Source organism: Triticum urartu, chromosome 2A, assembly GCF_056163025.1.
Source record: "Triticum urartu cultivar PI428250 chromosome 2A, HENAU_Tu73, whole genome shotgun sequence".
In the NCBI taxonomy this organism is placed as follows: domain Eukaryota; kingdom Viridiplantae; phylum Streptophyta; class Magnoliopsida; order Poales; family Poaceae; genus Triticum; species Triticum urartu.
Window position 1 is genome coordinate 358,052,506 of NC_141874.1, and position 13,794 is coordinate 358,066,299.

General features: G+C 48.5%; 1 protein-coding gene and 1 long non-coding RNA gene across 2 annotated transcripts; both read right to left on the reverse strand.

Moving 5' to 3' along the window:
• Positions 1–821: 821 nt before the first annotated feature.
• Positions 822–5,524, reverse strand: LOC125537215 (uncharacterized). The gene is made up of 2 exons (XR_015616455.1): positions 3,539–5,524; positions 822–3,123 (listed from the first exon to the last, which is right to left on the reverse strand). It is a non-coding gene; the product is annotated as an uncharacterized LOC125537215 (long non-coding RNA).
• A 4,007-nt stretch (positions 5,525–9,531) lies between these two features.
• LOC147985109 (uncharacterized) lies at positions 9,532–9,945 on the reverse strand. The gene has a single exon (XM_087541413.1). It carries the CDS (start codon positions 9,943–9,945, stop codon positions 9,532–9,534), a length of 414 nt encoding a protein of 137 aa, XP_087397539.1.
• Positions 9,946–13,794: the final 3,849 nt, after the last annotated feature.

Consider the following 13,794-nt stretch of genomic DNA (forward strand, 5'->3'; position numbering starts at 1 on the left):
CCGCGTGCCTCGACGAGCCGGCCCGCGCGACTCCGCCCGCCGACCGTCGATCTGTCACATGTCGCTGTAGATCTTGGGGCTCACTCACCGGTCCTCTCCACTCACCCGCCACCTCTCGCCCTCTCCCCACCGCATCGCCGTGCGAGTCGCCGACCCCGCAACCGCGCGACTCCGCCCGCCGACCACCGCATCAGTTCCATGCCGTGGCCGGTCTTGTGGCTCATTCACCTATCTTCTCCACTCACTCCAACATCTCGGCCATCTCCCCTCCCCCTAGCGCATCACCGCGACCGTCGACCATGCGACTCCGCCCACCGACCACCGCATCGGCGCGGCTAGGGGCTCCGACGAGCTGTGTGCGGCACGACCAACGAGGACGGGCGCAACTAGCTTACTGAAACAGGCGCGGATGCTCGGTCTGGTCCCGTTCTGCTCGCATCCGCGACGGTGTTCGTCTCCGGTGAGGTGGCAGGTGGATCTGAAGCGCAGCAGTTCAGGGGGGAATCGCTGGAAGGTGGGAGGGAGGACGAAAAAAACCACGATAGGTGGGACGAAAATTAACCGTGGAACGAAGACTACCAACTAAGACATTAGGAGTAGAGATAAACTCTAAAAAATCAATGAAAAAAGTAGCGCGCTATAACAAAATAGGAGCGGCCTTAAAATACACTATTAGCATGCTATATCGCACTATGGCATTCTATTAGCGAGGCAGTGTACATTGATTTATTTAGCTAGAAAATTCTACAGCGTGCTATTAGTGGTGCTTTTTTCAGTGAAAAATACATTACAAATATATTATTAGTAGACTCAAGGAAGCATCAATACATTTGTCAACATGCATTCCCTTGAATGGTAGCTTAACAACCCATCACAAAATGGTAGTTACGAAACATGTATACAAGAGGAGACAACAACATGTAGTCAATTTAAAACACAAGTATAAGAATTATAATCTGCTTTAGTGCAAGCCATTCAAAAAGCATACTTGATTCAAGTTTGGATATGAGAACACCGTGACAAAAGTTTCTCTTTTTAGGATTCATCAATGCCTCACCGTGCACCTCTCCTAGTCTCCCTTTCCTCTGTACATTTTTCGCATCCTCAATTCCTCCTAGCGTTCCTTCAAACAAGAAAATGAGAAGGTATTTTTTCAAGGGTCATCAACACAAAACCATGACCTTCGCATCTTCTTGAAGACTATTGGCAAGTGAACCTTCATGTGGAGCCATGTTTTCCATTGATAACGTCCTCCGCCCTGGCCTATATCACGGAAGTTCTTTTCCATCAGATCTACAATGCCATATAACAAGATGATTTAAGAATGAACGTGTAAGTATTCCTAGCATGAAATTCCTGGCATGAAAAGCATAGCAAATTCAAGTGCCAGAACATAACAGTGAAGTTGTACACTTTCGTGCAGAGTTGAGCTTCAATACAATGCCAGATCTCTATCTTCAACGAACTGGAAATATGAAAATATCAGTACCAAAAATATAATCGTGAAATGGTGAGCACTAACTTAACTTTGGATGTTCAGTGCCAATTATGATGCCCAACTCAGTTGATGTTACCACGGAGAATTATATAACAAGTATTGAGCGTTAAATAGCTTGAAACCTTATACTTAAGGTCACCTGTCTATCTGATTGTAAATGATAGGATGCAATATTACATTATTATTACTTAATTGAAGAATATAATTATATTCGCGATTGTTATTAAAGAAATCTTCATACACAAATTCTAGAGCATCAGATTTCTCTTTGTATAGAAGGTCCTAAAATCAGTGCGCTCTAGAAACTTCAGGGGGGAATTTATCACGAGGGCATACAAAATTGATGTATAATTTGAAGAATCAACTCGAGAAACTACATCCAGGAACCATTTTATTTCGGCTTTAGTTCCTAATTTTTTTAATATTGACTATCTAGTGTGGAAAAGAGTGATTTATAACCTCTATGTCCATATCGGTATGTCCCAGTTTCAGTCGTCATCATTTCAGTTATAGTTTCCTCTCGTGCAAGCCCCAAATCAGTAAGCTTCAGTTTCTTACGGTTTGTAGTAAGCAAAAAATTATCTGCCCACACAAAACTTTTATTAGGACATCGTAAAAGCATAAAAAGTGTGACAGAGCAGCTCTGACATAAAGGAAAAAAACAACTACTGGAAGAAGCTACAAGGTAAAGCAAGCAAAACAAAATGGTAAGACTGATAGGGAGAAAGAAACAAATCATGAGTGAAGCTTGAACAGGTACTAAGGCAAAGCAGATACCATGGATGTGAAATCAGGAACATTCAAGAATATGATGTAGAAACATCTTACTGAAAATTTTAGATGATTAATGGACCAACTATTGAAAATCAAAGAAGTTGAACCAAAAAGTAGAAACTAAAAACAATACCTTCGCAAGTAGTCATTCATTTTTGAAACCAGATGCTATGATGATGAGGTGCAAAAGGTGAAACAAATAGTACTCACACAAATAAGAAAAGAGTGTTTTATTGAAGTGTCGTTAATAGTTAAAAGTAGATGCTTTTAACCCACTTGATTCTACAAATAAATAAGCAACAGATCTGACTGCTGAATGCAATGGTTGGTATCCAAACGGGAAAAGGGTACATCGTCTTTAACCTGTTGACGCTATGACAGATTTAATCACCATTAGAAAAAAATCCTAATTAGAAATGCATTAGAAATTTATTATGAATATTAAACATATTAAGGAGAAGTGTCTTGGCAAAAATAGAATAAAGCATTTAGGATAAGAATCTCACCTACCAATGGAACCTAATCCAATAAATATAGGTAAAGATGAATAAAAACTTCCCATGACAGTGCTCCAAGTCATCATGAGTTGCACACAAAGAGTCGAGCCCATTGCCTCCGCGTCTGCTCCCAGCTCCATCGACGGACCACCACCATATCCCGCGGCAGCTCCAACGGCGTCCCATCTGATCTGGGGCGACCACATCAGCGCCCAGCACAAGCAGCGCACACACGGGCGTCCCCACCACGACGTGCAACAAAATCAGCCCATCGGCGGCGGTGCAGGGCCTCCACATTGGCGCGCAGCTCGAGCAGCCCACACACAACTAGAGCTAAATACCCATGCCTTGCCACTTGATGATAAATAAAGTATGGGTTCGTTAGTTAATATATTTAATCAAATATGCCGAGTACAACATATGTTCAGTTTTATCACATCTCGTATATACATTATTGATCTCATCAAACATATTTGAATGTTAACATACATAAACAAAATGTCATATTGTAACTCCTAACATACATACATGAATGTTAGCACTGTCACTGTCCTAGGGGTAAAGAATTTGCATTGTTTCGTAACGAGTCTCGCCACTTTCGTCTGTTCTTGTGGTGACTCTCATAATCATAGACAATCTATTTTTGGAAAGATCAGGACGATGTTGCAATTACGCATGTCCAGAGAAAGCTGATCAGATGCCATAAGCCCATAATCATGTGCGAAGATGAAACTTAGAACGCGCCTTGCACTACAGTGACAACATTTACCTCTCATATTTGCAGACCCAATGGGTAGTAATCCCATGTGCACCCTTTCTCCGAGCGACATCATGGTCGCCCCCACGCTCGCCAGCACGCTTGCCTTCCTCACGCACACTGCTTAGTTTAGGCTTCACCCCTGGCATTATTTAGTGAATACAAAAAACACTGATCTAAAATAGATAAGCTTGATTCTTCACTGTAGAGAATAATTTGGAGGTATTAGCAAAGACATGTACCCCATAATTTTGCTTGACATAATGGTGTGAGCATTAAAAACATTGAAACAAGAGTTTTTCAATTCAGTAAACTCATAAGACCAAGCAGAATGACATTTCCAGGACGTAGTTTTGTTGTTGCCTTTCCTAGTCAAACTATATCACAACTAAGAAGCACAAAAGGCTCAGAATTAAAAAATGAGGACTGCACAAATTAGTCATGATGGTATTGGAACTGCAAGCATCCTGCTAGGAAGGCCAATGGTCAAAACAAATATTGAGTCAGGACATAAAAGCAAGTTTTCAAGAGTCACAGATTACAAAATCACGGAACAGCCTATGGATGCATTGCAATGTTTATTGGGTGTACTTATCCATGCTAGGCGGTTTATAAATGTACATCAACCTTTTTTGTCGACCTGTGAAATCCATCTTTTGGCTTCTCCAATTAAAAAAACTCGAGCTAAAGAATGGTTGTAACAATCTATAACACAGACCTTCACCAACAGAAGACGATCTTACCGGCCTTTCTTATTCCCTTATGAACCATAAACACATATAGGTCACTACCAGACAATACAAGGGTTGTTCATTCAGACTGGAGGCCGAGGCACACACCTGTACTCAATCAAGGATACTGCTGGCCCTCCTAAATTGATGTCAATAGAGAGCTCCTTTAGGTAGCTTAAGAAAACAACCTGAATGGGAATAGAGGTTGAATAAATACAAATGAAGAAGCTCCACTGTACTGTTAACAGGGAAGAAATTTCCTTGCTCAACCTTCTTAGCAGGGAAATACTTAAAATATCAAGAAGGCCAATAGTGTAGTTATATGCCACATATACGATAGAGGTCTAACAATATACATGACATAGCACAAGGGCAACAGATTTCTTTGCTCAGATGACTAACACGAACCCCCCTGAAGATAACACAAGGGCGAGAATTTGGAATACATATGAAACAAAATATAACTAAATTGGAAATGCTACTTCTGTAAAAACTGTTTTTTTCTTTTCAGATCAAGATTCAAGACATCAGATACACTACCTCAAGGTCAGACCAACAAAGTAAACAAGGAGCTATACTATGTCCCTTACAAACTGACCGACGACCTTCGATGGTGGACAGCGGCCTTCACAGCAGATGGCACCACGGAGAGCGGCGGGATCGAGGGAGCAGACAACCGAGGGCTCGCCGGCTCAGCTCGTGCGAGCAGTGAAGACGGCGGGCAGCGGCGGATCTCACGTTGAAGATGCTCTAGGGTTACGCGAGGATGCACTGACGCGGGGAATGGGGCGGCTGCTGCGTCCATGCCCCCAACCCGCTCGAGTGACTGCCGGCGGCGGATCCCGACATGGGGACGTTGCAGGGAAATACGCACAGACGTGCGCAATGGGGCGGGTGCGTCCATGTCCAGGTGGAGAAGGCGACGAGAGTACGAGGGAGAGGAAGAGGGAGAGGCAGAGGGGTGGCGGGTTTGGGTCACGAGGCAGCCAGGGCAAGGTGCGGCGGCGGAGGAGGAAGGCGGGAGGCGGCGGAAATGGGAACCCTAGAAGAGACATGGCCAAGTGATAGGAGATTGGAGAGATCAAGAGAGAGAGAGAGAGAGAGAGAAGTTGATCGATAGGTTTTTGAGTCGAGGGGAAAAATCGATTGAGAAAAAAGAAGCATGGGGCGATGGTGGTGGAAGTTGGAGACGAAAAAAAAAAACAACGAAAAAAACCGGACGAAAATGGTGGGATGAAAATAAACCCGGAACAAAGACTACCAACTGAGACGACATTAGGAGTAGAGATTACAGTGGAAGAAAAACGTACCGAAACCATAAGGATTCCATGCAAAAACAGTGCCATGAGTGGTGGCAGCAAACACAAGACCCTCGTATTGACTTGCATCACAGTACTCATCCGTGTAGAAAAATTGATTTTTGAGCAATATCCATCGAGGCGTGGAAGTAAGGATGGCAACAAGCTTGTCAAAGATAGCAACAACTTCATAGTTCTTGTAATCCCATAAGCGGTTGGGAACTCGACAAATTGTTGTCTTCTGTAGACGACAGTCACCATGATCATATTTGAACATACGTAGATCATCTGTGTGCTCAACCTCAGGGCAGGCTGTGATTTTTGGAAGTGGAACCCGATGACGAGTGTACACATTCACAAGTTCCCACTCGCATTATACCCAATATAAACAACCCAATCTCCATTTGCGCCTGCCCAAGCCTTACCCTCGAGCGATGGCATCTTAACATCACACGTAACATTATCAAGCGGCATCAACTTGCACAAGGCGATGCTTCCGTCGTCCCCACACCGGCGACCAGCGTCATGGCAAAGAAGATAGGGGAGATCAAACTGCTCCTGAACCCTTGGGTTCTTTGCAATGATGTTATTTGTTGATTCAAGAATGGACTTGAATGAACCTGCCGTGCTAGCCGAGGTGATGACGTCGCACCGATCAATGAGTTCCTCCACCACGTCATCTTTCAGATTGGGGAAAGAATAATGGGGTCGTTTCTGGCCTGTTCCCTCCATGGAGAAGACGATCGAACAATGGCAGAAGGAAGGGTGAAGGCAAATGGAGGGAGAAAGAGCATGCGACAACAGTTCAAATTCAAGAGGGAAAGGCGAAGAGGTAGTGGACGGTTGCCACGGTACAAGAAGAGGCTAGTGGGAGCGAACGGTTGCCACAGAGGTCACACAGTGACGACAAGGCCAAATGAACGTCATGCCGTATATCGCACACACCTTGATCTGGCTGACCGTTTCTTTTGTGTTGCCTAATCACAAACAGTTCATCCGAGTGAACCGTATGTTGTTTATCGCACACGCCTTCATCTGGCTGCCCATTTCTTTTGTTCCTCCTCATCACAAACAGTTAGCTGAACTGAACCATATGCCCTGCATCGCACACGCAACTAAAATCTGAACCGTGTTTGATGCATACATCATCGCGAACATTTTGCACCTTTTTGACAGTTTTTTACACCACCGTTTGTGATTATTGCGTCGCACATAGTTTCGTTGAAGGGTCTCTAATCGTAGTGTCGCGTTAGTAGCATCCTGTAGTAGTGGCCCAAGAATAAATGGGCCCTTAGAAGGCCAAAAGTTAACACGAGCTGGAAATGGCTGACGGACTAATGGGCCGCTAATGGATATAAAGCGATACACTGTTCATTACGGGCCAGTTTCACCATGGGCCATTAATGGGCTAAGAGTTGCGAAGGGCCTCATATGGACTGAGAGACATCATGGGAAATACAAGAGCCAGAAGTAACAGCAGGCTGAAATCATATTGGACGGCCCAGATGACGCTACTGTGCCCTAATTCGGATAAGCCGTAACGGGTCGTGACTTAGCGGGCTGTAAATCGGTTATATGCGAACAGGCCGCTAAAAGGCTTTTCGTCGGCCGGCCCACTACCTTTCGAAGTCAAACGGGCCGGCCTTCTCACTGGAATGGGCCTCTATTGGGCCGTGACACGTGTCGACGTATGATAGGCGCCTTCTGTGCCATGAGTGGATGACATTTGTCCCAACGGCGAGCCGACACGTGGTTCCTCTGGCCATTCAGAATTTTACACGTGGAAAATCCCCATTGGTTCGGGCGATTAACGGGTTATCGGATCCAAACCAGAACCCGATAGCTTAACGGCAACCCGTTACGGTGGATGCCACGGCGACCCTTGACGAAAGCACTTCTATGACGCGCGATTTATCGTCATGGAAGTGGACACTTCTGTGACGATAATTTTGGTAATGTCATGGAACACTTCTACGACAGCACATGTATGACTATATTGATTCTGTCATAAAATCGTCATGGATGCACATGCATGACAAAAAACGTGACCTACTGTGACAAACATGTATCATCATGGAAGTGTATTTTCTTGTAGTGCTTCTGGTCGTGACGATGTGGTGGGCTCGGTGATGACATCCATCGTGCCATCTTCGTTATCTTGGTCTTGTTGCACGGGAGTGGAAACATTTGGCTGATTCCTTGGGACCCCGCGCCTGCGCTTGCCTCCTTAGCACCAAAGAGGAAACCTGCTTCTTTGCACCCACTAGCGCCCGCTTGGGCTTGGTCGTCATGGCTGGCATCAACTCAGCCTCATGAGGTGGGTGCCTGCATAGAAATCTCCGCTCCTTCGGAGCCAGCCTAGGGGGGGCGCTCCCTCCGGAGGTCTCGACGTCGTCCGCCTTGCAAGGCTTGGCCCTTTGCGAGGGTCCCGAAGATGGGTCGTACTAGGCCATCGACGGAGCCACGCCATGGGCCGCACGCAGGCAAGTCTAGGTACCCTGGTTCCTAGGACGCCGACAGTAGCCCCCAGGCCCAAGGCGCGCTTGGGATTGGCTTTGAGGCAAAGCGCTGTAGGCCCCAATCACACGCGAACGGAGCCGACGCGTGGTGCCTGATGGGACATTGGCATCTCCACTTCCCCATGCAGCCTCAGCAACCGCTCGACTTGACAACTTCCTGATGCATGCAAAAAAACCTTCATTGCTTGGAATTGCGAGAGGCCGGCGATTGGCCTCCCTCGGCTATAAATGTGAGAGGGGGCGGAGCACCCTAATCATCTTCATCTTCTCGCCACTCGCTCCTCCTTCCTCTTCGCCCCACCGTCTTGCCAGAGCGTCCATGGCGCTAGTGAGGAGGTTTTCCGCCGCGAAAAAAGGGAAGGCCCCCAAGGAAGGGCCAGGCTCACCGCCGCCCAAGAGAAGTCGCAGGTGCCCCCGTAAGCACGCCACGACACCAGCGATGTCTCCTCGAGGGCGCGGACGCACCCCTTCGAAGGCTGACGCCGCCTCCGGATGTCGCGGCCGGGGCGGCCCCGATGATGGGGGAAGGCATGTGGCAGCCGTTCAGCCGTCGCGTCCGTGCTCCTATTCGGACGTCACGTTTCCAAAGTTCATGGTGTGGTCGGAGAGGCCCGTGGACATCTGGTTCCAGCTTCCGCGCTTCTTCATGGACGCGATGTCGGTCGGGGGACCCGACGACCTCTGGCTGCAGGCAGACGGCTGCTGCAGTAAGGGCTCATGGGTGGAGGTCGAGGTCACTGCCGCCGGCAACACATTCCTAAACCGTGGGTGGCAGCCGTTCGCCCACGCGCGCGACTTGCATGGGAGGTGCACCGTCCACTTTAGTTATGATGGCATCACGACCCTCCGAAGGTGCCATGCCTCGCGCGAGCCCTGAGCGTGGGCTAGTCCCCGTTGGCACGTTGCGTCGTGATGCCCGGAGCCATGGACTCAATAGGGCATGTGTTCCCGTGAGCTCGTTTGAGAGCGTCGTGCGAGGATAAAGATGCCAAAGGCCAGCACACTGAGGCTTTGGCGAGGTGTGTTCGCGGGCAGGCCCGAGCGCACACACCATGCCCAGCCCCGCGTGCGAGATGCACGAGGAAGAGCAACGGGCAACTGCCACTCCCCCTAAGGCAAGACCTGGAAGAGTGAATGATGCAAGGAGAAAAAATTCGCAAACCTCTCAATGAAGATGAGAAAAGTTCAAATTTCATTCAAGAAGTTGCAAACCAGCTACAAAAAGCAAGCAAAAGAACAGCCGCTTCCGGCACCTACACTAGTCTTCTTGTCTTCCCACCAGCGCGGAGCATGGGGCCTCCACTAGGACGTGGGTGGGAGCCCTCGTGAGGCCCAGGGGCGGCACTTAGGAGACTCCGGAGCATGTACAGCCCCAACTCATTATTACGTGAGAGTGTCACGAGTGGAGGCCTTGATCACGGATAGAACTTCTGGAGATGCTGGATGTTCCGGGAATTCTAGATGGGGACCCCATCCTGCGTCTCCAAGCGTGCGGCGCTAGTCCTGGAGACACATCCAATCCTGAACGGGCCCTTCCACGTGGGCGAGATCTTGTGAAGCCCCTCCCTGGAGAGCACCCGCCTCAGGATGAGATCACCCACCTCGAGGGTCCTGGAGCGGACGCTACGACAGTGATACCACCGCAGCGCCTGCTGGTACCTCGCTGCATAGAGTGAGGCTTGACGGCGGTGTTCCTCCCCCAGCACGAGGTCCATCCCCCATGAGGCATCCTGGCATGCCTCGTCAAATGCCAAGACCCGTGGGGAGCGATGTTTGACCTCATAAGGGAGGACCGCCTCAGCCCCGTAGACGAGGAAGAACGGGGTCTCGCCCGTGGGCTTTGTCGCGGTGGTGCGGATGGACCAGAGCATGGACTGGAGCTCATCGGGCCAGCCCCTGCCACATGTCTCGAGTTTCTTCTTGAAGCTTCTCACCTTGAGGCCCCTCAGGACCTCCGCGTTGGCGCGTTCGGCCTAGCCATTGCTCTGTGGGTGTGCCACCGAAGCGTAGCATCTGCGTTCCAAGGTTAGCACAATATGTTTTGAAAAGGTTGCTCGTGAACTAAGAGCCATTGTCAGTGATGAGACGATTGGGGACCCCAAAGCGGCTCACGAGGCCCTTGATGAATTTGACGGCCGAGCCAGCCGGGATGGTGTGCATGGGCTCCACCTCCGCCTATTTGGTGAACCTGTCGATGGCGACGTACAGGTATTGGTAGACCCCGGCTGCCCGAGGAAAGGGGCCCAAGATATCCAACCCCCAAACCACGAACGGCCATGAGAGCGAGATGGTCTGGAGGTCCTGAGCGGGATGGTGGATCTGATTGGCACGGAACTGACATGCATCGCAAGATCTCACCAGCTCAGTGGCGCTGTTGAGCACCATGGGCCAGTAGAACCCGCTACGAGGGTACGTGACGAGGAATGATGCCCGCAGTCTCCGCTGTGGATGTCTGCCAGCAGCTCGCACCCTTGTTCCTTGGAGATGGATCAAAGGGATACGTCGTTTGGGCGCCTTAGGTAGAGCTTGCCGTCCTAGATGCAGTACGCGTTGGCCTGGCGGGCCACACGTTCTGCATCTTCCTCCTTCTCTGGCAAGGCGCCCCGGAGCAGGTGTTGGAAATTTTCCCTAGAGGGAATAATAAAATGGTTATTATTATATTTCCTTGTTCATGATAATTGTCTATTGTTCATGCTATAATTGTATTAATCGGAAACCGTAATACATGTGTGAATACATAGACCACAGCATGTCCCTAGTGAGCCTCTAGTTGAGTAGCTCGTTGATCAATAGATGGTTGTTGTTTCCTAACCATGGACATTGCATGTCGTTGATAACGGGATAGGAGAATTATGTGATGGACAAGACCCAATCCTAAGCATAGGACAAGATCGTGTAGTTCGTTCGCTAGAGCTTTTCTTGTGTCAAGTATCATTTCCTTAGACCATGAGATTGTGCAACTCCCGGATACCATAGGAGTACTTTGGGTGTATCAAACATCACAACATAACTGGGTGGCTATAAAGGTGCACTACAGGTATCTCCGAAAGTGTCTGTTGGGTTGGCACGAATCGAGACTGGGATTTGTCGCTCCGTATGACAGAGAGGTATCTCTGGGCCCACTCGGTAATGCATCAGCATAATGAGCTCAATGTGACTAAGGAGTTAGCCATGGGATCATGCGTTACAGTACGAGTAAAGAGACTTGCCGGTAAAGAGATGGAAGGAGGTATGGGGATACCGAGGATCGAATCTCGGGCAAGTAACATACCGATTGACAAAGGGAATTCTATACGGGATTGATTGAATCCCCGACATCATGGTTCATCCGATGAGATCATCATGGAAAATGTGGGAGCCAATATGGGTATCCAGATCCCGCTATTGGTTATTGGCCGAAGAGGTGTCTCGGTCATGTCTACATGGTTCCCGAACCCGTAGGGTCTACACACTTAAGGTTCAGTGACGCTAGAGTTGTAATGGGAATAGTATGTGGTTACCAAAGGTTGGTCGGAGTCCCGGATGAGATCTCGGACGTGGCAAGGAACTCCGGAATGGCCCGGAGGTGAAGATCGATATATTGGACGAAGGGTATTGGAGTCTGGAATTCTTCTGGGAGTACCGGGTGATGACCAGTGTGACCGAAAGGAGTTTCGGAGGCCCCGACAGGCATTGGGGGGCCTTATGGGCCAAGGGGAGGAGCACACCAGCCCACTAAGGGGCTGTGCATCCCTCCCACCCCATCTCACGTAACCTGGAGAGGTGGGGGCGCCTCCCCTAGGGCAGTCGCCCCTCCCGGCTTTGGGGGCAAGTTTCCTAGGGGTGGGGGCGCCAAAACTCATCTAGGGTTTCCCCTGTGGCCGCCGCCCCTCCCCTAGGGAAACCCTGGGCGCCTCCTCCTCCCCCTTCCCCCTATATAGAGAGAGGGAGAGAGAGAGGGCAGCCGCACCCTTCCCCTAGCGCAGCCCTCCCCTCCTCCAACTCCCCCTTCTCCGTAGTGCTTAGCAAAGCTCTGCCGGAGAACCACGAGCTCCACCGCCACCATACCGTCGTGCTGCTGGAGCTCTCCCTCAACTTCTCCTCTCCCCTTGCTAGATAAAGAAGGAGGCGACGTCCCCGGGCTGTATGTGTGTTGAACGCGGAGGCGCTGTCCGTTCGACACTTGGATCGGATCTTCCACAATTTGAATCGCCGCGAGTACGACTCCATCAACCGCGTTCTTGTAACGCTTCCGCTTAGCAATCTTCAAGGGTATGATGATGCACTCCCTCTCTATCGTTGCAAGCATCTCCAGGATTGATCTTGGTGTCACATAGGAAATGTTTGAATTATTACTACGTTCCCCAACAGTGGCTTCATGAGCTAGGTCTATGCGTAGATTATATGCACGAGTAGACCAGAAAGTAGTTGTGGGCGATGATTTAGTTAATTTGCTTACCGTTACTAGTCTTATCTTGATTCAGAGGCATTGTGGGATGAAGCGGCCCAGACCGACCTTACACGTAGGCTTACGTGAGACAGGTTCCACCGACTGACATGCACTTGATGCATAAGGTGCTAGCGGGTGTCTGTCTGTCCCACTTTAGTCGGATCAGATTCGATGAAGAGGGTCCTTATGAAGGGTAAATAGCAATTGGCATTTCACCGTTCTGGCTTTTGCGAAGGTAAGAAACGTTCTTGCTAGAAATCCATAGCGGCCACGTAAAACATGCAACAACAATTAGAGGACGTCTAACTTGTTTTTGCAGGGTATGCTATGTGATGTGATATGGCCAAAAGGATGTGATGAATGATATATGTGATGTATGAGATTGATCATGTTCTTTTAATAGGAATCACGACTTGCATGCCGATGAGTATGACAACCGGCAGGAGCCATAGGAGTTGTCTTAATTTATAGTATGACCTGCCAGTCAATGTAAACGCCATGTAATTACTTTACTTCATTGCTAACCGTTAGCCATAGTAGTAGAAGTAATAGTTGGCGAGACATCTTCATGAAGACACGATGATGGAGATCATGGTATCATGCCGGTGATGAAGGTGATCCTGCTGCGCCTCGAAGATGGAGATCAAAGGCGCAAGATGATATTGGCCATATCGTGTCACTTTATGATTTGCATGTGATATTTGTCATGTTTACATCTTATTTCCTTAAAATGACGGTAGCATAAATAAGATGATCCCTCACTAAAATTTCAAGAGATGTGTTCCCCCTAACTGTGCACCGTTGCGAAGATTCGTTGTTTCGAAGCACCACATGATGATCGGGGGTGATATATTCTAACGTTCGCATACAACGGGTGTAAGCCAGATTTACACATGCGAAACACTTAGGTTGACTTGACGAGCCTAGCATGTACAGACATGGTCTCAGAACACGAGATACCGAAAGGTCGAACATGAGTCATATAGTAGATGCGATCAACATGGAGATGTTCACCATTGATGACTAGTCTGTCTCATGTGATGATCAGACACGACCTTGTCGATTCGGATCATGTTTCACTTAGATGACTAGAGGGATGTCTATCTGAGTGGGAGTTCATTAAATAATTTGATTAGATGAACTTCATTATCAGGAAAATAGTCTAAATTGTCTTTACAAATTATGTTGTAGATTAATAGCTCGCGCTTTAGCTCCCTCTTTTAATCAAGGCCGTAAAGGTAGAAATCAAGAAGGAGCATCAAGTGTTGATGGTTAACAAGACCACTGGTTT

What these genes read in the sequence shown, in the direction of transcription:
- LOC147985109 (XM_087541413.1), bottom strand. Translation starts at nt 9,945, where the DNA reads ATGCTCTGGTCCATCCGCACCACCGCGACAAAGCCCACGGGCGAGACC.